Genomic DNA, 23,043 nt, shown 5'->3' on the forward strand with positions numbered 1-23,043 from the left:
CCATTTCAAATCTAATACTTTCTTATCGCTCGGTTTTTCTACTAATTTCCAAGTTTTATTTTTGTTTATAACATTCAATTCTTTTTCCATCGCGTTTTTCCATAACTCACATTCGTCGCTTTTTAACACTTCGTCGTAAGTTATTGGACTATCGGCACTTACATAATTTACAAAAATATAGTTCGAATTCGCGGAATTAATACCATACCAATCAGGTTTTTTTGTTTTTCTGTTTGATTTTCGCAATTCAAAATTTTCTTTGCTTTGTTGATTTTCTTGACCTTTTTCGTTAGAACTACTCGGCGGTTCAATTCCATCGCTACTCGCATTTTCGTTTTCTAATAAATCGTCGTTGTTTTCAAAATCACTTATCGCGTCTGTTTCATCATTTACACCTTTAAAACCTACGAGATTTACATTCTCTTCGATTATTTCGACATTTCGCGAAATTACAATTTTATTGTTGATCAAAATCATGTAACCGACGTTATCGTAGCCCAACAATATACCTAGATCGGCTTTTCGGTCCCATTTGGACTTACGCTTTTCCTCTGGTATCCTCACAAAGACTCGACTCCCATACAATCGCAAATTTTCTACATTCGGTTTCTTTCCAGTTAAAATTTCGTACGGAGTTTTAATTTCTACGGTGTTAGCTAATGTTCGATTTTTCAAATACGATGCAGTTCTAACTACTTCTGGCCAAAACTTGTTGTGCACTTTTCCTTCAGACAATAGACATCTAGCGGTGTCCATTATTGTCCGATTATAACGCTCGGCTGTACCATTCAATTGATGCGAATAAGGCGGACAAGGTTCGATAGTTATACCCTTTTCCCTAGCGATCTGATAAATGTTTTTGTTCAAATATTCTGTGCCATTATCGCATGTCAACTTGACAATTTTTTTACCCGTTAAATTTTCCGTAGTGTTTATATAATCGAGAAAACATTCGTAAACTTCCGCTTTTGATTTGATCGTGTATACTCGCGAAGCTTTACTGTAATCATCTATAAATGACAAAAAATATTTTTCTCCATTTAAACCGGTTGTGCTATGAGGCCCATTTAAATCGGTATGTACAATTTCTAAAACTTCCCTTGCTTTAGTTCTGTTATTCTTAAAAGGCAAATTGTGCATTTTGTTTTAAATACAAGTACCGCCATTTAGAGTTACTGACTCTAATTCGTTTGGTAAGCCATCGACTAACTTGTTTTTGCACATATTCTCGAGATACTGAAAATTAACATGTCCTAAAATTCTGTGATACTTTTCTTTCAAAGTCATACTTTCGTTATTCAGCGAAGTTACGTTGGATTCTTTATCGTAATTAAAACTGTTGATTTTATACAAACCGTTTTCTTTAATTGCAATTCCGATCAAAACGTTGTGTTCATTAAAAATTTTAGACGTTTCACCTACTGATACGATTTTATTTTTGTCCGTAACCTTCGCATAGCTTATCAAATTTCGATCCATTTCTTTTACATAAAACACGTTTGAAATGTCAATTGGTATTTTCTTTTCATTAACGACAAAATTAGTTTTAATTTTACCAATTTTCGTAGCTTTCAGAATTTTACCGTCCCCGATTTTTACATCAACTGGTGTTGTTAAATTTACGTGTTCGTTAAAATAAGAAACATTGTTAATGATATGGTCAGTGCAACCACTGTCCAATATCCACTCAATTTTATTTTCATTATCGTTTAATTTTTCAACATTCATGCTTTTACAATTTAAGTTATTCTCAATTTCAGTACAAAAGGATCCGGCAAAACGTTCATTGTTACTTACATTTCGTTGACCATTACCATCGCTTGATTGATTCCAATTTTTACCTCCACGCAAACTAGGATACCTGGTGCCTCTACCTCTTTGGCCATAACCTCTTCCACCTCTGCCTCTGGAACTGTTACCACGGTGTTGATAAGTCTGGTTCTGTTGTGATGAATTGGCACCTCCTGACCAATTTGTCGCACCATTATTGCCGCCTCTTCCGAAATTTCCCCTGGACCAAGTGTTCAGGTTCGGGCAGTTGTATTTTACATGTCCTTGTTTCCCACATCCGAAGCTCGTTTTTTCTTGGAACTTTTTTTCAACTTTGAATGCACTTGATTTATTGTAATTTTGACTGTTTTCACCTTTTTCTCTTATTTCCCACAATATAATTTTGTTTTTGATAAATTCACAATTTTGGTCGGATTCACGAACAGCATCAATTAAATCGCCAATGTAACTCAATGATTCCGGTAGAGTACGTAGCATGTAGTTCAATTTTTCTTTCTCACTTACATTTGCACCGGAATTTTTTAACTCGTTGATTAACTTTTCAAAATCGGTAAAGAATGAACTTGAATCTTCGTAATTCTTTAATTTTATCTTCTCAAGTCGGTTTCTCACACAAATCTGTAACATTGTAGATTCTTTCAAATAAAGATCGAATTTGTGAATAATATCATAAGCTGTTTCTTTATCGCTGACAAACTCGAGTTGCTCGTTCGAAATACCACTGTATATGTAATTTATCGCCTTCAGATTGCTTTCGTCCCATGTGTTTTGGTCATCAGTCTCTCGTTTTTCTCTTGTCGCTACCTCGTCGCATTTTTTCATTTTCAGATATAGTAATAATCGTTTCTTCCAGATACTGTAGTCTCGGCCATCGAAAACTTGAATTTTGATATCATCTGTCATTGTAGCTTCTGTGGACTTCTTTCGATAAATAAAGTTTTTTAATGTAACAATATTATATGTTCCTTCCTCGAAAATACTTCTCAAATATTCTGCTTTAATTTCTTTATCTGAATCACTTATTTCTTCCATTCATTTTCATTTATCGAAACTTTCTTTGATCACAAATTACTTTATTTTTATCGACCACGTTTTTTTCTAACCTCAAAATGTTCAAAGCACTACAGAAAAGACAGGATAATCACATAAACCACGGACTGCTACCATGTTGGTATTTCGGGTAGCAAAGACAAAAACTAATTTAATTATTTAACACATTTATTTTAATTGAATTAACATAAAACATAATAAAAGATATAATTAATCTGACCATCACATTTTCGTGGATTACTTTTTCTTGAGACGTTCATTTTTATTTACATGTATTGCGCATACCGCGCACGCAATGTAAATCACGTGATCAATATTAAAAGAATAAAAACATGGCGGGAAACATTCAAATATAAATTTACTCACATTTCAACAGTTACTTTAACCTAGCGCATTAACATTTATGTAAAACTGTGAAAAATAGCCGGTTATCTATGTATATTTCGGTGGTGGGGATAAATCATTCTATTTTCTTAATTTCTATTTTCTTAATTTCTAGTTTTTTATTTATCTAGTTTATTTTTATTTTTATTTAGATATTTATTTTTATCTAGTTTTTTTATTTTCTTCTAATTTCTAGAAAATGTTAAAATTTTTAAATTTTTAATTAATATTTATTTAGGCATATTTGAAATTTAAAGAACTGATTTAATACCAATTTTTCACAGTTTTTCATAAATTTAAATGGGTTAAAGTAACCGAAAGATATTCAGCACTTTATAAATCCAATTTTTGTGTGCTTTTTGAAATTACGTAAATCCATATACAGGTTTTGAACTCATTAGACGGCAAAAAAATAACAAAAAGTTGTCTAAATAGTGAAAAAGTAACTTTTAGTATCCTAAGGTTGAGAAAAGTAGCCAAAAAGTAGCCAACCATCAAAAAAGTAGCAAATAGTAGCTTTTAGTTGAAGAGTGCGAAGCCTGCAATAGGGTAAGTTACATACAAACAGCACTACCGAATGCCTTTTGTCATCACATTAAAGGTGTTGACAATCCCGCCGATTGTGCAACACGTGGTTGGACTTCCAATAGTCACTTTCAAGAGAGTTTTTTGGAGTCACCTGAACAACTTGAGCAACATGATCTTTGGTGGTTCGGTCCCCAACGTCTTACTCTTTCGACTGAACTTTGGAGTAAAGATCAACACTCTGACGAACCAACCGAATTGCTAGAACAGAAAGTTGTTGCACATCAAACGACAATTCCAACTAAAGATGAAGGAGCCTGGGACCTATTCTCTCCCTATGCATCTTCTTTCTTAAAACTACTTCGCATTACTGCCTGGTGCAAACGTTGGCTTTTTTCTTTACCAAGATTTCGAAACGCCATCGTCAATAAACTAGATCAATTGCCCAAAACCTCACACCGACAGAAATCAGTAATGCACGACTCTTCTGGATTAGAACGGTTCAAAAACGGCATATCGTCCTGAAATAGAAACCTTGTCACGTCTCAAACCAACACTCCCTAAGAAAACCTCATTGGTGCGACTAAATCCGCATTTAGATGAGAGCAACTTGTTGCGTGTTGGAGGAAGACTAAAGCATTCTATTCTGGACCCTGATGAGAAACATCCATTAATCCTACCGAGAAAATCTCCACTTACAGATCTCGTTATTGACCATTGTCATCGGCGAGTGTTGCATGGAGGTATTCAATTCACCTTGGCTACCCTCAGACGCCAGTATTGGATAACGCAAGGTCGTCAGGCTGTAAAATCTAGAATTTCAAACTGCACGACTTGCGTACGCTATAGAGCCTCAACTGCCGTAGAACAGATGGCTAATCTTCCAGCTGATCGCGTGCAACCAAAACGTGCCTTTTTAAATACAGGCGTCGACTATTGTGGACTGATTCCAATTCAAACCAGTTCGGGTCGAGGCCGACAGTCCAAAAAGGGATACATATCGGTGTTTTTCTGCCTGTCTACGCGAGCAGTTCACTTGGAAGCAATATCAGAATACATCACCGCAAAGTTTGTGGCATATCATTCGTGAGATTTTGATTATTTAAGTAAAACGTGGGTGACGACTGACGGATGTACACACACAATGAAACGAAATCTTCACCAGTTGCATTAGCGTAGATCGGGCAGGATTTAAATTGTCAATGACAGCCGCAAGTTGCAAAAGCGAACAAATGTAGAGATAAATGAGATCGAACTTACCAATGTTGATTTATTGCTCAATCCTGGTAGAATGCTATAATGATTGGATGTAATCCTAAGGTTAATTCATAACACACTGCACTCAATTCAAATAATAATGTTTTTAATCAATTATTAACCATGTACAAAAAGTATTCTTATGGATTACGCGTACAAGAAAAAGAATCGTGCTGTAGCACAACGCGCGGGCTCGCAATTCGCTCTGCTTGAGTATTGCTCTGTGCCGGTGGCATCCACGTGGTTTTGTCGTCTGCTCAGTAAACGACTGAGCGCGACATCTATAACTTTTACGCGGAAATATTCAAAAAGTATAATATTTTAATAACAAAATAAATAATACGTATCAAATAGTGAAAACGACCATTTATAAAAATAAACAATAATTGGGATCGTTACAAGTTCTTATCAGCATTCAAGCGCTTTACTGGTCGCAGAGGTATTCCCTTGACTATGCGCAGTGATTGTGCTACCAATTTTGTAGGTGCAGACTCAGAGTTGCGTAAGCTTTTTTCTGCTTCTAAGTTCTCAACTACTGGTGCCGAAAGCCTTGCAAACGATGGTACTACTTGGCTATTCAACCCCCCTAGTGCTCCTCATCAGGGAGGCCTTTGGGAGGCAGCAGTCAAGTCTGTAAAGTTCCACCTTAAACGTGTTATGTCAACCTTGTTAATTCAGATTGAAGCTTGTTTAATTCGAGACCCCTGCAAGCTCTTTCGGATGATCCTGAAGATCTTTCAGCCTTAACCCCGGGGCATTTTCTTATTGGGACGGCCTTGACTACAGTTCCCGAACCTTCTATGTTGGAAATAAACATTAATAGATTGACTCGCTGGTCCCTGGTGCAAAAAATGTACCAAGACTTTTGGCTTCGTTGGTCAAAAGAATACCTCCATTCCTTGCAAGCCTTGCCCAAAAGGCAACGGCCAAAACCATTAGTCAGAGTTGGTGATCTTGCTGTTCTAAAAAATGAGACATTACCTCCATCAAAATGGCCATTTTGTAGAATCGTTGATATACATCCGGGCGATGATGGTCTGGTGCGTGTCGTCACAGTCAGGACGGCATCCTCAGTTTATAAACGACCTATTACCAAATTATGTTTGCTACCAATTCATGATAATAATTATCGGCCACTTGTTGAGTAGAGTGGAGGTCTAACTTAAGATTAAAATTTGGAACTAATGTAAACATAAGTAAATTAATATTGTCATTTATTCTTCACGTACAATAACTATGGCGAACTTCTCAATTATAAGGTCCTTATTGTAGTTTAACTTTCTATATACTCTCAGTTTATTTCATTTTATTGAATTTTCTAAAAGGAGGCGGGAGGAATGTTTCGTAATCAAACTTTAGTTTTGCTTGAATGTAGTATATTTTGTCTATAATCAAAACATTTCACTCGTCTCTCATAAAATTATGACTCATAAGCAGTCTATCGCTCGCCGTACAAAGATTAGCATCACATTTCGACAATATCATTACTTCGACTTTAATTTGTATAAATTCCGTTATGCAAATTATTAATGTAAAAATTATTACTCAGTTGAATTTAAATAAACAATTATTTAGTTTGTTAATAATAATAAATGTGTCAACTTTATTTGAAAACTCGCAATCCCGGAACATAAAGTATTTTGGATTTGTGGATTGTTAATAAACAATTGGCTAACATTGCAATTGTTTATAAAAAATCTTATCCTAAATAGTTCATATAGGGCTCGTTGGGTGCGGAATTACGTCAGCTTTCAATTGGTAGCTTTAGAATTGCAATAACTTTATTTATTTGTGAAATATTTCATTTTTTATTAACATTAATTAATTAATTAATATCTCAAAAATAACAAAAAAGGATATCTCAATATTTTTTGTGGTGAAAATACACATTTTTAACTTTCAAAAAAAAATAAAACAAAGACCTAACTTAAAAAAAGTCAAAAAAATTTTTAATTTTCAACAAAAGGGTCAAAATTTGAATTTTTTGAAAAAATTTTTTACACCATTCGAAAGAGCAGCAAAAAACCTTTCGAAAACATGTAGGTCAAATTTTCTTTTTCATCTGTCTGTTTAAAAGTTACAACTCTTCAAAAATTCACTGTTTAAATTTTTCAAAAAAATTCAATCCCCTCTCTCTCCTACAGTTTTTGAAAAAACCTAACAATACTTCGTGGTTAAAGTACTTACCCCTAGGGCTTAACTATGTGCAAGTTACAACTCGATCCGATCATATTTTTTTTCATTTAGTACGCTACAGGAATTTCTCCCCATATGTATCCATTATATATAATATAAAATAGGTAAATTATAAAAATATTGCTATTAATTTTAAATAATAATTATTTACTAACAGAGATGTTATGACAGCTTATACTAACAATTAACAAAAAATTGTTTTAATTTGCACTTTAAAAAATAAATATTTTTTTCAATTGAGCCAATTAAACTTCTATCAAAAAATAAGTTGTCACATTGTGCAGTGGCCACAAATGGTACATCTACCCTATTCCAAAGGACATTGAAACTAAAACAAATTTTATTTTTTTTAAATTGTTTAAATCATGAACTAGCAACTTTGTCGTCCGCAAGCGGCCGACTACGTTGCTAGTGTGCATTAACCATATTTTTTATTCATTTTTTTTCAAAAAAATTTAATATTAGAAATGTAAAAAAAAATTCTTTATATTGGATCTACCACCCAAGTAGCACGGTATATTGCTTGAATGTCAAGCTGATATCAACCGGGAATATTTTTGTGACATTTAGGCGATATCATAATGTCCTCTTCATGGGGACATTCCTCCGTGATGTATCTATGGGACGGTCTTTCACACAAAAAATGTAACGCGTTACAAAACTTACATTCTACATTTATTAAACCTAAATAATTCTGTGGAACTTTACTTTCATCTAAATCTTCAAAAGACATTATTGCAACTCCTGCACTTTTTTTATTCCAATTATCGTTTTTACATGTCAAATTCTTTTCTTCACACATTCCTTTCATCTTTCTTCTTCTTACATGACAAATTATTTTCTTGATGCACTTTCTTTTCATCTTGAGTTTCCATTGATATTTTTCTTTTCCTACATGCCAAATTTTTATCCTTGTGTATTTTCTTTCCATCTTCAATTTTTATAGATAATTTCTTTTTTTGCATGTCAAATTTTTTTTGCGCTCTTTCTATTTTATTTCTGATTTATTACGATTACGTTTTCTCAATCTCTCATTCTGCTGTCTTATTATTTTCTGCTCATATGAAACTTCGCGCCTTGCCTTCCTTTTTCTTCCCTTCTCTTTAATTGCTCGATTTATCTTTTTATCATTTTCTTTACTCAGAAAATTTTTCATTTTTAAATATTCATGTGGTGAAATTTTGTTCACCTTATTATCAGTTGTACGAATTATTTTCTTTTCACCAGTGTCATTTAGAGAATGTTTAATTTTTAAATCTTGTGTTAATAGAACTCTGTTAATATTATTACTGGGAATATAATTACTAAAAATATAATTTTTATGTTCCTGTGTTCAATTTATGAAAAAATGGTTCTAATCATTCTCTATTATCGAATTCCTATTGTGAGACGTTCTTACTGTCGGAAAATGATTTAAGCGATTATTTTCAAACATTGACTTAAAATTGTTTCTCATTTTGTTATTATCAGTTTCATAATTTACACGGTTTGGCATTGTTAAATAATATAGATGTTGCAAATGCTATTGCATATACTCCACACTCAGCACTACCAAAAGGTTGTTGATCAACAGCTTCAAAAACTATAAAGTATTTGAATATGATTATCACCGTCTCTAATTGGGACAATAAAATCAAGCATTTGTACATACAAAAGAATCTTTTCTTAATAAATCTTCAAATTTGTACATATGCATGTAATTTAACAATTTATTTCTATTTTCAATAATTTTTAAATCTTTATCACTTAAAATAATATACTTTTTTATGTTGGCCATAGTATACTTCGTTTAATTTTATTTTTTATTCATGAAAATCTAAATATCTTTAACCCTTTTGCTCACTCCCTGTAATATAACCAATTTTGCCTTTTATTAAATATAACCAATTTTGTCTTTAATTCAATACAACCAATTTTACCTTTTATTAAATATAACCAATTTTTCCTTTAATTCAATACAACTAATTTTACCTTTTACTAAATATAACCAATTTTTCCTTTAATTCTATATAACCAATTTTTACTTTAATCCAATATAACCAATTTTGCCTTTTATCCAATAAAACTACCATATATCCAAATGAATGAGAGAACTATGTGTAACTATGAATCAGTAACTACTGATCAGCCAATAAGTGCAAAAAGGACACTCTTATATGAGTAATCAGTAGTTCATTATAAATAACATATATACGTATTCATAACTGTATTAAAACCCCGGAAAAAATACCATAAAAAACCAGCCATTGGACAATAGAACCTTTGTTAATGAGGATTAACTCTAGAGGACCCAGCTAATAATTTCTTTTTTCACATTTATTATATAGAAAAATAAAGATGTACCAACCCTTGGCCAATAGAACCTTTGTTAATGAAGATTAACTCTGAGTACATAATGAAATGTACTGTAGGTTTACATTGACATCGGCACGTCTGACGTCTCGAAATTTTTTCCGTGTATTATCACATGGAAATATAAAGATAAAAGGCAAAAACTGAAGAGGTAATCTATATCTTTCTTTCTCACATCAAGGAATATAACATATAAACATTTTCATTTAATATTGCATTTCTCTATCTAGAGGATTCAAAATAACATAAGAATATCTTCGCCTAAAAATCTTACTCTTCTTTTTTTCTGTTTTCAAAATAAAAAAAATATGTATATATACCAGTATTAGACCCTCAGAACAATTACCACAAACATTACCAATCCTTGGACAATAGAGCCTTTGTTAATGAAGATTAATTCTGAGGGGCCAGGTAATAATTTTTAAATTTTTTTATTAAAATTTTCTGGGGCTCTAATACAGGTAGGGAAGAGTGATAAACAGTGGCACAGTTTAAACAGTAGGACACTTTAATTTTCTGAAAAACTACTTAAAGAAACTCGACCAAAATTTAAATGTAAAGCATGTTTATGACAACACACTATCTCCAAAAATTTTAGCCACATTGATTCATTATTTACAAAGAAAATTGAAAAAAACTGTTTTTGACGTTACGGAGTAAATTTTTTCTTGAAATACAATGCTGATTTTTATATAAATAGGACAGTTTTAAAAAAAGTGTAATTGTTACTTCGTTTACTGATGTTTTTAAGTATAATATCCAATAATTTAAAATATTTTAAAATGTTACAATCAATTTTTATTTAAATAATTTCTTGCGATTGCTTAATTTAAACAGTGTCAAAAAATATATAAAATTAACATATTAATATGTCTTTGAAAAAAAGTGTCCCACTGTTTGTCACTCTCCCCTATATACATATATACAGATATATGAATATTTATTTTTATTCTTAAAACAAAAAGGAAGAAGATTAAGATTTTAGACGAAGATGTTCTTATGCCATTTTCAATCGTCTAGATAGAGAAACGCAATGTTAAACGAAGAAGTACTTATGTTATATTCCTTGGTGTAAGAAAGAAAGGTATGCGTTACCTATTCAGTTTTAGAATTTCTTTATAGTTTTTTCACGTGATAAAGGGAGAAAGAAATTATTACCTGGGTCCTCACAGTTATTAATTAATCCTCTTTAAAAGATTGCAGGTCAAGCGAACCCTCATTTGCAAAATAAAGATATATCTTTCTCTCTCCATAACTTGTTCTTTTCTCTGTCACCGAAAACCCAGCAGGGGTCCGGACGGAATGAATGAATGAATGAATGAATACCAAGATTATTATAGTTAATAACATGAAATTACGCGGTTCTGTGGATTTGCCCATAAAGCAATAAATTCTTTGCTCGAAGTTACTGCTTTCCTCACTGCTCTGAATACTGTTTAGAATTATTTTTAGGATTAAAAAAATAAAAGAACGTTTAACCTTTAATAAAAAACAGATAACAATTGTAATCAAGCGTTTAAAAGAATTTTAATCAATTTTAGATGTTTTCTAGAAAATGTTTTCTAAACATTTTTATGAAAAACAGTTTATTTTAATAAAATTATTTTTATTTAATTAAATAAGAAATAATAAACTTTTAAAATATTAAATAAATTATTTTTTACTAATAAACGTAAGAAATAATGATTTTGTTAATTTAAGAGACATTTAAAATAATAATGTTAAAACTCATTATTTTTGAAACATAATTATCTATAAATTTAATATATAAAAGATTAGGTTGTAATTTCATATTAGCTAAGAAAGCTTAAAGATTTCAAAACTTATAAAATACAAATAAATTTTTAAATTTTTAAATAATTTATTTTAAAAATAATTATTTATTATTTCAAAATCCGTAATGAATATTAACGTATGTTTATAAATAAACAAATTGCAGACTGTATTTAAATAAAAATTACGATTTTTTTAGTCATTTTTTTATTTATGAATTTTTTTGGCTACGTTAACTTAAAAGAATATTTTTTATTTACACATATATCGTGACAAAAATAATCAAGCTTCAACGTACGAGTATTTATTTTATTTGAAAATAGCGGTCGCAAAATGTCGACTAAAATAGTTTTTTTTGCAAATTCGTAGTAGTGTGTACGAAATCCTGAGAACAAAGAAATTAACAATTTGTTTTGAAATTTGTTAGTCGGGGGATTATGATGTCGCTGATTACAAATCTTAAGTTATATTCGTAAAATTTTTTATAACAGAACCAATATGTCGAATTTGTTAATTGCCTAAAAATCTAATCGTTTTGCAAAAAAGCTTGAGTTTTAAGAATTCGACAACCATGTTAGATCCGCCATTTTGATTTTTGATAATCTGACCTCAGGGTCGTAATCAGGGACCTCATAATTTCCCGAGTAACCAGTTTCAAGCCAAATTTATCATTCTTTACAAGTCGCCCGCCATATTGGATCCGCCATTTTAAATTTTGGAAATCTGACCTCAAAATCGTAATTAGTTCGTACACTCTACTACGAATTGACAAAAAAAATTATTTTAGTCGCCATTTTCAAATAAAATTAAATAAATATTCCTTTAAGTTAACGTACCCAAAAAAATTTACAAATAAAAAAAACTAAGAAATCGTGTATTTTATTAAAAAACTGCTGCAAATTATTTACTTATAAACATAAGTTAACATTCATTACGAAATTTGAAAGAGCGATTCTTATATTATAAGAAATATTACTAATCTACTAATATTAAACAGTTATTAAAAACCAATGATTAGCTTCCAATACTGGTCCAATCTTTGTAGCCAATTAATAACCAAGTTTTTGAGAATCCGTTTTTTGTCTTATTGTTAGCAGCCAATGATAGGCAACATCATGATCATCCCAATCTTTGATTACATTACAATTACATATAATTTTTGTTATGAAAATTACATAAAACTTAATTACCGGTGAAAAATTAAGACTAACGTCTATGTCATAGCAGTTTTGATTTGACACTGGTAAAATAAATATAACATTTTTTCGAAGTATATAGAATCAGTTGTGATGAAGTGAATGACCGCATCAGTTAATAGAAAATAAAGTAAGAGATATGTCAAGGTAATCAAATTAGATAGAGGAGCTATGAATATTTCTTTTCATTTAGAAATTGAATATAACAATTATTGAGATTTTGTATATCCTCCTTTTTATTAACAGGATGTTTTTGTAAATAAATAAGTATCATATCTGATATTAAACGTTTTTTTTGTATTTACTTTCTCTGTCTAGTATTTTAAAATTTTTCTAATCAAAATTGTGTGACTGTTATTGATAACACTTTTTTGAATTCTTCTCCTCTTATTTATTGCAAACATAATCAACAACATACATCTTATATTAATGGTTGTAAAAAACATTCAAACAAAAATTCAATTTTTTAAAAAATGACAGACTCAATATTGACACTAATAATAATCCTTTTAATGCACAACCGAATTGGTTTTTAAATCTTTCAAATACTTCAATTCCTGACAATGTTTTCAACTTCATATCATTAGGCAATAATTTTAATTTTAATATTGATGACATAAATAAAAACATGAACACAACAATTAACTATATAAAGCCGTAGATTTCATTATATCTTAGAATTTAAACAATGAAATTTCTAATGATATTAGAAATAAACTTCCCGGCTGAAAAAACTTGTACAAGAAAATGTGCAAGTTCTTGTACATATTCAGTAATGAACTTGTACATTTTTTTGTACATGTTCAAGTAATTTTCTGGAACAAGTTCAGTATCCGGAATTGTGACATGTTCTTGTATCAGAACTTGTACAAGATCCTGGACAAGAAAATATACTTGTACAAGAAAATGTACATGTTCTTGTACATATTTTTGTGCAGGTTTCATGTACAAGTACTTTTACATGAACTCGTTTATGTTCTTGTATAAGAACATTTATTTAAAAATGTTTTTGAAAAAAATGTGAAAATTTAATAATTTATAATTATTAAGACTCTTCACTTATGCACGCTAAAAATTATTGCGCAGCTGTAAAGGCTTAAGAAAACTACTGCGCAGCCTTTAAATTTTTAAAATTTTATTTAAAAAACATAAATGATCATGTGCAAGAACATGTTCCACATATTGATATTGTCATGGAAGACCTTGAAACTTGTTGTAATGATAGATTATCTTTTTAACCATCCTTTTCCTACAGATATGTTGCTGATATAATCACTTGCATACCAATGGATAAAGTTGATGAAATGATCAATATTTATAATAATTATGACGGAAGATTGCAATTCACTTATAAAATTCAAAACAACAATACTATTAACGTTCTAGATGTTCTTATTATCATTGACGAAAATAATCAACTTACTACTGACTGGTACATTAAACCCACATTTTCTGGTAGAACCATCAATTATAACTCAAACCACCCTTTTAACCAAAAAATCGCTATAATTTATAATCTAATTGATAGAGCATCTCTGACAAAAAATTCCATGCAAAAAACATTGAATTGGTCAAAGACATTTTACTAAAAACAATTTCCCATCAGAATTTATAAATAAAAACATAACTAAACGTATACATTCTATTGAGTCAAATTTTCAATATCCTATAACAAAAAAGAATAATACCTTATATACAATGATACCAAAGATTTTTCTACCTTACGTTCCCAACCTTTTTTGAAAAAACTTCCTCATATCTAAAAAAAAGTATAGCATTTTATCCATTCCTTGTAAAAACAATAACATGCACCACAATTTAGTTAAAAAAGGCAAAGATAAAAACAAAAAAGATGAAAATACTAATACTGTTTATAAAATTAATTGTAAAAATTGGCCTTTATCTTATGTTGTATGCACAATCAAAAAGAATGGTTGGTCTTCGTATTAAAGAACATAGAAACTCTAAAAATAATGTAATTGCTACACACAATAATTCTTACATACACAATTTTGATTGGAAAAATTTTAAAATACTAGACAGAGAAAGTAAATAAAAAAAAACGTTTAATATCAGATATGATACTTATTAATTTACAAAAAAATCCTGTTAATAAAAAGGAGGATATATAAAATCTCAATAATTATTATATTCAATTTCTAAATGAAAAGAAATATTCATAGCTCCTCGATCCTCTACACAGGCACACAAAAAAAAGTTGTCTGTTTCTTGAACTAGACATATATTTCCTATAGTATTTTGGCCCGCTGAAACCGAATCTGAGCTCAGAATTGCTCCATCACCCTCAGTTTTTTTTAAATCGACCAAAACCACCCTTAAACGGACAAATTCACACTTCGGAGATAAAAATTAAATCATCTTATTTTTTTAAAAAACTGAATTTCACATCTACGAAACTTTGCTCTACTAACTCAAAAACAAAGCCAGCATTGATCCAGCACCCCCTGAATTTTTTTAAATCGAAAAAACTACCCCTAATCTGAAGAATCAAATTCAGGAGGTAAAACAATAAAATAACTAATTAAAAAATTTTATAACCAGGTATTTTTACTCCAGCAAGGCAGAAACAAAGCCAGAAATGCTCCCTCACCCTCTAAATTTTTTTCTAAATCGAAAAATCCACCCTAAAATAGAAAAATTCAAATTTAATGAGTAAAAAATATTATATTACCGGTTTTTTTAAAAACAGAACCTTACATGTATTCAGTTTTGCTCTTCTAACTCAATAAAATAAAGCCAGTATTGATCCATCACCCTCTGAATTTTTTTAAATCGAAAAAACTACCCCTTATCTGAAGAATTAAATTCAGGAGGTAAAACTATAAAATAACTAATTAAAAAATTTTATAACCAGGTATTTTTACTCCAGCAAGGCAGAAACAAAGCCAGAAATGCTCCATCACCCTCTAAATTTTTTTTATATCGAAAAAACCACCCTTAAATAGAAAAATTCAAATTTAAAAGTAAAAAATATTATATTACCGGTTTTTTTTAAAAACAGAACCTTACTTGTATGTAGTTTTGCTCTTCTAACTCAAAAAAATAAAGCCATCATTGTTCCATCACCCTCTGAATTTTTTTAATCGAAAAAACTACCCTTAATCTGAAGAATCAAACTTAGGAGGTAATACAATATAATTATATTGTATTACCTCCTAAGTTTGATTCTTTGGTGGTTTTTTCGATTTAAAAAAATTTTAGAGAATGAGGGAGCATTTCTGGCTTTGTTTCCGCATTCTCTAAAATTTTTTTAAATCGAAAAAACCACCAAAGAATCAAACTTAGGAGGTAATACAATATAATTATATTGTATTACCTCCTAAGTTTGATTCTTCAGATTAAGGGTAGTTTTTTCGATTAAAAAAATTCAGAGGGTGATGGAACAATGATGGCTTTATTTTTTTGAGTTAGAAGAGCAAAACTACATACAAGTAAGGTTCTGTTTTTAAAAAAACCGGTAATATAATATTTTTTACTTTTAAATTTGAATTTTTCTATTTAAGGGTGGTTTTTTCGATATAAAAAAAATTTAGAGGGTGATGGAGCATTTCTGGCTTTGTTTCTGCCTTGCTGGAGTAAAAATACCTGGTTATAAAATTTTTTAATTAGTTATTTTATTGTTTTACCTCCTGAATTTAATTCGAGGAGGGGGTACAAACCATGCATTTATAATTCGTAAAACATACACACTGATAAAGTCTTGAGCGTTCAGATTTCTTAACGCTTGTATAAGAAGCACTAAATAAAGAGGTTCTGCGCAATTTCATAGTGGGGCTAACTGTTTCTCAACTTGGGTGCACTGATTGCCCAAGTCTGATGTTGCAGCATCACCAAATCTTGTTAACAATAACGTGGAACAGCTGCTCGCTCAACATTGAGCATAGAGGTCGCACAGAGCACTTCCACTGTTGGAACTGCTGATCGCTCAATCAAAACTTTTTCAATGCAAATCGACACAAATTTTTACTTTCGTCCTTTGGTGTTAAGGAGAGTACCCATGATAAATGGCGCTCTTTCAATTAGTCGTTTAAGCGTTAGAACCACCCTCAACGTAAAATTTTTTAATTTATCAATAGTTTCAAGCAAATTTAAATGGCTTTAAAAATTAACTTCATCTATTTTGGATATGACATTTGAAATTTTGAAAAACTGGCAACAGATTTGTAACCCGCGACTCCAAGAATCCCCGTTTTCGACCATATTAGGACCATCAATTTGAGTTTTAAAAAAATTACCTCTGATGTACTATGTAAACACAAGTAAATCCTTATTCTCTATGTAGTAATTAATAAAGCTAGTGTAGTCCTTGAAATTTTGTATTTATTAAAATTACAATTTTTTAAAAAAGTTTTACATTTATTTAAAAATTTATTTTTGTCTGGAAATTTTAAAAAATTACGTTTCCTTTACATTTTATAAAAATAAGTGAATTTTATTACGTTGACATTAAATTTAGCCAAGATCTAATAACATTAATTAATTTTTACACTTCCAAGTAGAGATATATATGTATTTTCAACTTATTCAATTTTACAGAGGTAAAAAGTTTTTAAAATTGCCTTACGTGGTGAAAGGAATGGATGTTTCTTTTTCTGGTATTTTAACGTATGTGCAAGAACGTTTACAAAAATGGCTTAAATCTGGAGAATTCACAAAAGAAGATTTATGCTTCTCATTTCAAGAGACATTATTTTCAATGCTAATTGAAATAACAGGTTAAATTACGCTGCCTTTTAATTTTTTGAAAATTTATATTTATCTTATCCCTATCGAATATTATACATTCTCTTTTAATTTCAGAGAGAGCAATGGCGTATCTGGGATCCAAAAACGTATTGATTGTTGGAGGTGTTGGATGTAACAAGAGGTTGCAAGATATGATGCGTATCATGTGTGAAGAAAGGGGTGCAATATTGTATGCTACAGATGAACGATTTTGTATTGATAATGGAGTTATGATTGCAGTAGCAGGATTATTGCAATATAAAACTTCAGGTGCTACAATGTGGAAAGATACTGAATGCGAACAAAGATACCGTACTGATGATGTTTTAGTTACATGGAGAGAAAGTCATTCAATAAATGAAAATTGTGAATTAGTCGACAAGCAATCAACATATACGAATGAAGATTGCAAAATTCGAAAAAGTGAAACTAACGTTAATTAATTAATTATAAGTCAAATCATAAAGTTGAGAAGAAAACAAATAATTTATTTGTTATTTTATTTAACTAACAGTTCTATTATGATTTAATATAAATATTAATTAATTGATAAATATTAATCAAATACTAATTAAGGGGGAGTGACACCTTTGACCCGAAAAAAATCGATTTTTTTTCTTAAATGATATTTTATGATGTAGGGTCATTTGGGGTAAATGTAAACGGATTTGCTTAGTTTCGACAATAACGTAAGTTTTTTATTTTAAAAAGCAATACTTCCGGTTTTCTACTGCATGAACTTGTTACTTCACTTCCCTAGAAACATTTTATGAGGTACAAAAAAATATTGATCAACTTGAATCGCTTAAAACGGACTGTTTACATTTACCCCGAGATTTTGAAATTTTCCCAAAATTATCGGGGTAAATGTAAACACCCCTGCAGTTTAAAGAGGTTTAAGAAAAAAGTTATCCCAAGTCTACTACTGTGTAAAGGGATGTAAAAAATGAAAAAAAATTCTTGGTAGATGTAAAATAATTGAACCAATTGATTGATATGCAACATATAAAATAAGCAATCATTACCATAACAAAACTAGTAATGTAAAAACTTGAATAACTTGAATAAATTTTAATAGATTTTCATTCAACTTGGTGAAAATAAGTTTTTAAGGTTGCTGAATAAGATTCTAAAATCGAATTTTTAAATTTCAAAATGGCGGATCTATAATGGCGGACAAACATAAAAATATTGTTAAAAATTGATCAAATTTGCTTGAATCTCGCTACTCGGGGGTTTTTGAGGTCACTGAATACGAATTTGAAGACAAATTTAAAATTTTCAAAATGGCGGATCAATCAACCAATCAATCCATCAATCAATCCACCAATCAATCAATCAATCAAGCAATCCACCAATCAATAAATCAATTATCCAATCAACTAATCAATCTACCAATCAATCCAATCCACCAATAAATCCACCAATTACTCAATCAACCAATCCATAAATCAATCAACCAATCAATTCATCAATCAATGCATCAAACAATCTATCAATCAATCAACCAATCACTCACTCTTATTCTAGGATTCCTACGTACCTGAGCAAGACATTAATCAAGAGTGAATCAAAATTTAACTTAAAAGAAACGATAAAAAAAAATAATCGAATTAATTAATAAATAAAATACCAAAATTTACTAATTTTCGATAAAATTACACTGAAGGTAGAAACGAAATGCGTGAGAGAAACGACAAAAGTATTGGTAACTCAGGGAGAAGGTCAGGGTTCGAGAAAATCACATTCAGTATAAAATAAATCAGTTGACAATTTATTCAGGAGGTTTCAAAATTAATATTTACAATAAAAAGATGATTACAATAAAATGTATTGACCACGACATAAAACGAGTGTAAAATAACCTTAAGAGCCATTTCAAGGAAAGTCTACAACAATAAAACCGCGACATCAGGGACGCAACACTAAACAAATTTTATACAATTTTCAAATAAAAATCAAAAGTTTTAAATTAAGCAACAGAAATGGCATCTTTCTTCGCAAAACGAATTCCCAGGTCAAATAGTCAAAATGTGTACAAGCAAAATATATCTAATTTACAATAAAAGAAAATACGCATAATTTATATCAAGATTTACACAATAAAGTCCTTATTCAGCAAATATGGGGCGGGAGAGGTGCCAATAATATACAATAGGGTAAAAGACTTCAGGGGTCTTAGACATTTTCAGTGTGGGACATAGTGGGACATTTAGGGACATTTGGGGCATTCTCGTGGGACATTCCACGAGATTATTCGTCGTTCATCACGAGGAAAATAGTCGAATTGAGTGACAAAATGAATATTTCGTGGGACAAACTCACGAATATTTTATTATAATTGGGTTAAAGTGGGACACATCCACAAAAGGGAAAAACACATTATAATAAGGGGAACAAACAAAAGAAATGTAATATTAACATGAAAAATAACTTACTTGACTGAGAAATCCGAGCAGCGTGGTCGAGCGAGAGTGAGAGCCAAACAGGGCCAGAGAATTACAGAATTAATAGTTCGAATTAAATAATCAAAATCAATGAAGCTATTTCATTGATTATTCTTCGAAAGGAAACAAGAGCACAGTTGTGCACAAAAAAAAGGGATTCACAACACTCGCTCGACCACGAGGCCGGCCAAACCACCTGTTTTAAATTACATCGCAAATGACATAATTTTGGGGAATATGTCAGAGGCACTTACTTTATTTCGGAGAAAATACTCTCGCGAGGACTTCTCGGCAGGATCGAGCTGGATCGTGTTCACTTTTAACTTATTTGTTCCTACGAATAGAAAAAAAAGGAGACTTTCGGTACACAAACTTCCGAGTTGCTGTTTGCTGCTTGCGAAGAAAAGAGGGAGAATCTTTTGGCTTTTGCCGTGACGTAGGCTCGCTCGCCCCTCTCCGCACATTTTCCCGGTGTCTTTGCATGACCAACTCGTATCCCTACGCTCAACGAGTGACGTGATCACAGGTGGAGAATAGTGACCTGTGGTATGTTCTCCTTTTGTGATTTCACACTCACTCTTCTTTGCTTTCCGGGCTGCTAATTTTCACTGTCGTCGGCCTCCGTATAATCTGGATCTGGGACATGGCAACATAGATTCGATTATTGTGATTAAAAAGGGAAAAGGGAAACATGGCCAATGTGCCAGAGATTATACGGTCCTGGGCAAGGGGCGTCTCTAATACCATAGAGAATTGACAGTGGAATTGCCTACTGTTAATTATTCCTCTAGGATGGCTTCCTCGAATTCTGTGTAGACTAATAAATAGCGGACATAATTCCTAGACGAGGGATCCTTTTATCGGTTAACATGTGGAGGTTGAGTCCAGGGTTGGTCGATTTCCAATAAAGAGTCGATACGGAGTTAACTACGGTGGTATCTTCCTCTTAGTTGCGGGCGGAAGTGACGGAGTGGCGCATGCGTTCCGACGTTGCAGTTGATTTCTTCCAGTATTTCCAAATCCTCACAGTGCGAATTTCAAAATCTGCGGTGAATTAGTGGTTGGCTTCTCGTGTTGTCCGGGGCACAATTTGCAGTTATGTTCATGAAAGGGAATAACAGAGGGTTTACAAACAATTCAAAAAAAAAACATTAATGACCATTGAGCTGGGAATCTCAGTTGCAACCAACAGCAGCAACAACTCGGACTCAAATTTGTTTAAGAAATTTTAATAGTTTTGTTTATATAAAAAAAAGGTGCCACGTCACAACACTTAATTATCTAGTAACTGAATTGACGAAATTAAAAAATCAAAGTCAGCTTTTGTTAAGGGATTCATAAGGAATAATTAGAAATTTTAGTTTGAATTTTTAGTTCATTTTTATTCAAATGCGAGACAAAATACTGAAACAGTAAAACTTTGATTTTCAATCTTTCATGCATTAAGCGACAAATTGGAGTATGGCTTTGACAATTGTCGAAAAAAAAATTGGCAATACTCAGAACCTGTTGCAGGTGAGCTGAGGTTAAAATATTGGGGTCGAACTTAATTTTAAGTCTGTAAATTAAGCTGCAATATCTGCTATTTACATTTACCCCTTGTTTACATTTTCCCCAAATGACCCTATACATTAGAAATTATATCATAAGTGATTTCGAAGTTATTTTATGTGAAAAAATCGAAATCTGCAGAAGGTGTCCAAGAGCGCTGCGAGTGCTTGTTAAAACTTTAAACATTTTTCTCGTAATGATATTTTACAAAACGGTGGGCAGTCTAGCTCGAATAGTTTTGATCGGATTGACTTCGACCAAAGTTTTTTTGATCGTCATTTACTAATGCTTTAGAGTACGTAGCGGATTTTTTTTGGTTTGTTTTTTTTTGGCAATAGATTTTTTGAAAAAATTTCGCCCTAAAAATTGACTTTTTTCTTTAAACAGCTGCCAAATCCATAAAAATTAATATTTTTAAAATATCCTACGTACTCTAAAGCTAAATCTATCACAGATTTTTAAAAAATTTGAATTTTTGATTTATATTAAACGGTCTAACCGGAATCTTGCCCACCGATTTGCCCTGCAGAGATAGGGGATCAACTTTGGCGCTCTCTATAAGCAACAAATTGAAAATTTTTTTAAGTATAAATATATTTTCGTAAATTGTAAAAGTTAACAAATAAAGTCCTCAAAACCAAATTTTGTTTACTTTATTCCTGTGTCTTAAAAAAATTCGTAAAAAACAGGTTCAAAAGAGACCTCAAAGGTGTCACTCGCCCTTAAAATCTAGTATCAGATTTTGCACAAGAAAATGTACATGTTCTTGTATGTATATTCTTGTGCAGATTCATGTACATTTTCTTGAATTACATTTGGAACATGTTCTTGTACGAATTCCATTTTAGTCAAAAAAATGAATTATTAAAACAAACATTAAATTTTTTCTAAAATATATATAAACTATCTGTATTCTGAACTAAATTTCTTAATGTTCATTAATTTTTATTACCTATAGTTTTTTACAACAAAATATAATGTAACGCAACGTTAAAGATACACATGTATACAAAATTACATCATTTTTCATATCACAAATTCAAACTATTGTAATCACAATGCCCAAAATCAGTGGGCATTGTCGACATTGCCCACTTATTTTTAAAAACGTTTACAAAAGGTTGACAATGCCCGGTCATTGTTGACAATGCCCGGGCATTTTCGACATTGCCCACTAATTTTTGGGCAATGTTGTTTATCATAAATAAGTAACATGTTATTAGAAAATAATGCCCGAAATATTTATTTTCACTGTCACTGTTAATAGGTCTAATTAATTTCTTGTTTCCGTTCACGGAAATTGTGTCGTATTTTTTTAAAAATCTGTAACTCCTCGAATCCTTTTTTTCGCATAACTTTAATTGGTCCACTTTTTTAATGTAACTTTCATATTCCTCACAAGACATGTAAGCACAATTGTCTGTCCGTTTTTTTGACAGCAAAATAATTTGTTGTACTAACAAAGCGTTGATCAAATAAATTTTTCTCACCTTAATTAATATTTTTGTAGAAATAATAAAATTAATTGATAATTAAGTACAAAATTTATTAAAACTTTTTTCTTTACAATTATAAAACATTATTTTAGTACATTAAATATTAAAAATTAAGAATTACAGCCGAGTATCACAATGAAGTCTATACTTATGTTTGATATCGTAAAATGACGAAAAGTCCTCCTTTTGGGGCACACAAAATGATTGCAAATAAATCCATTGAATTGACTGCACAAATAAAAATTCTTCAGAATTTAGTAAACAGCGTTAAATTGATTA

General features: G+C 30.9%; 1 protein-coding gene across 1 annotated transcript in view; it reads left to right on the plus strand.

Moving 5' to 3' along the window:
• The window catches only part of LOC127288768 (probable tRNA N6-adenosine threonylcarbamoyltransferase), a 122,640-nt gene extending 99,873 nt beyond the window's left edge, over nucleotides 1-22,767 (plus strand). Inside the window, exons 3-4 of the mRNA XM_051316408.1 lie at nucleotides 17,082-17,260; nucleotides 17,346-22,767. Of these exons, the coding sequence (XP_051172365.1) occupies nucleotides 17,082-17,260; nucleotides 17,346-17,713 (547 nt within the window). The 3' untranslated portion in view covers nucleotides 17,714-22,767. The remainder of the gene's footprint in view (nucleotides 1-17,081; nucleotides 17,261-17,345) is intronic.
• The last annotated feature ends 276 nt before the right edge of the window (nucleotides 22,768-23,043 follow it).

This window comes from Leptopilina boulardi, unplaced genomic scaffold, assembly GCF_019393585.1.
Source record: "Leptopilina boulardi isolate dan_hultmark-lab unplaced genomic scaffold, ZJU_Lbou_2.1 LbouV2_393, whole genome shotgun sequence".
Classification (NCBI taxonomy): domain Eukaryota; kingdom Metazoa; phylum Arthropoda; class Insecta; order Hymenoptera; family Figitidae; genus Leptopilina; species Leptopilina boulardi.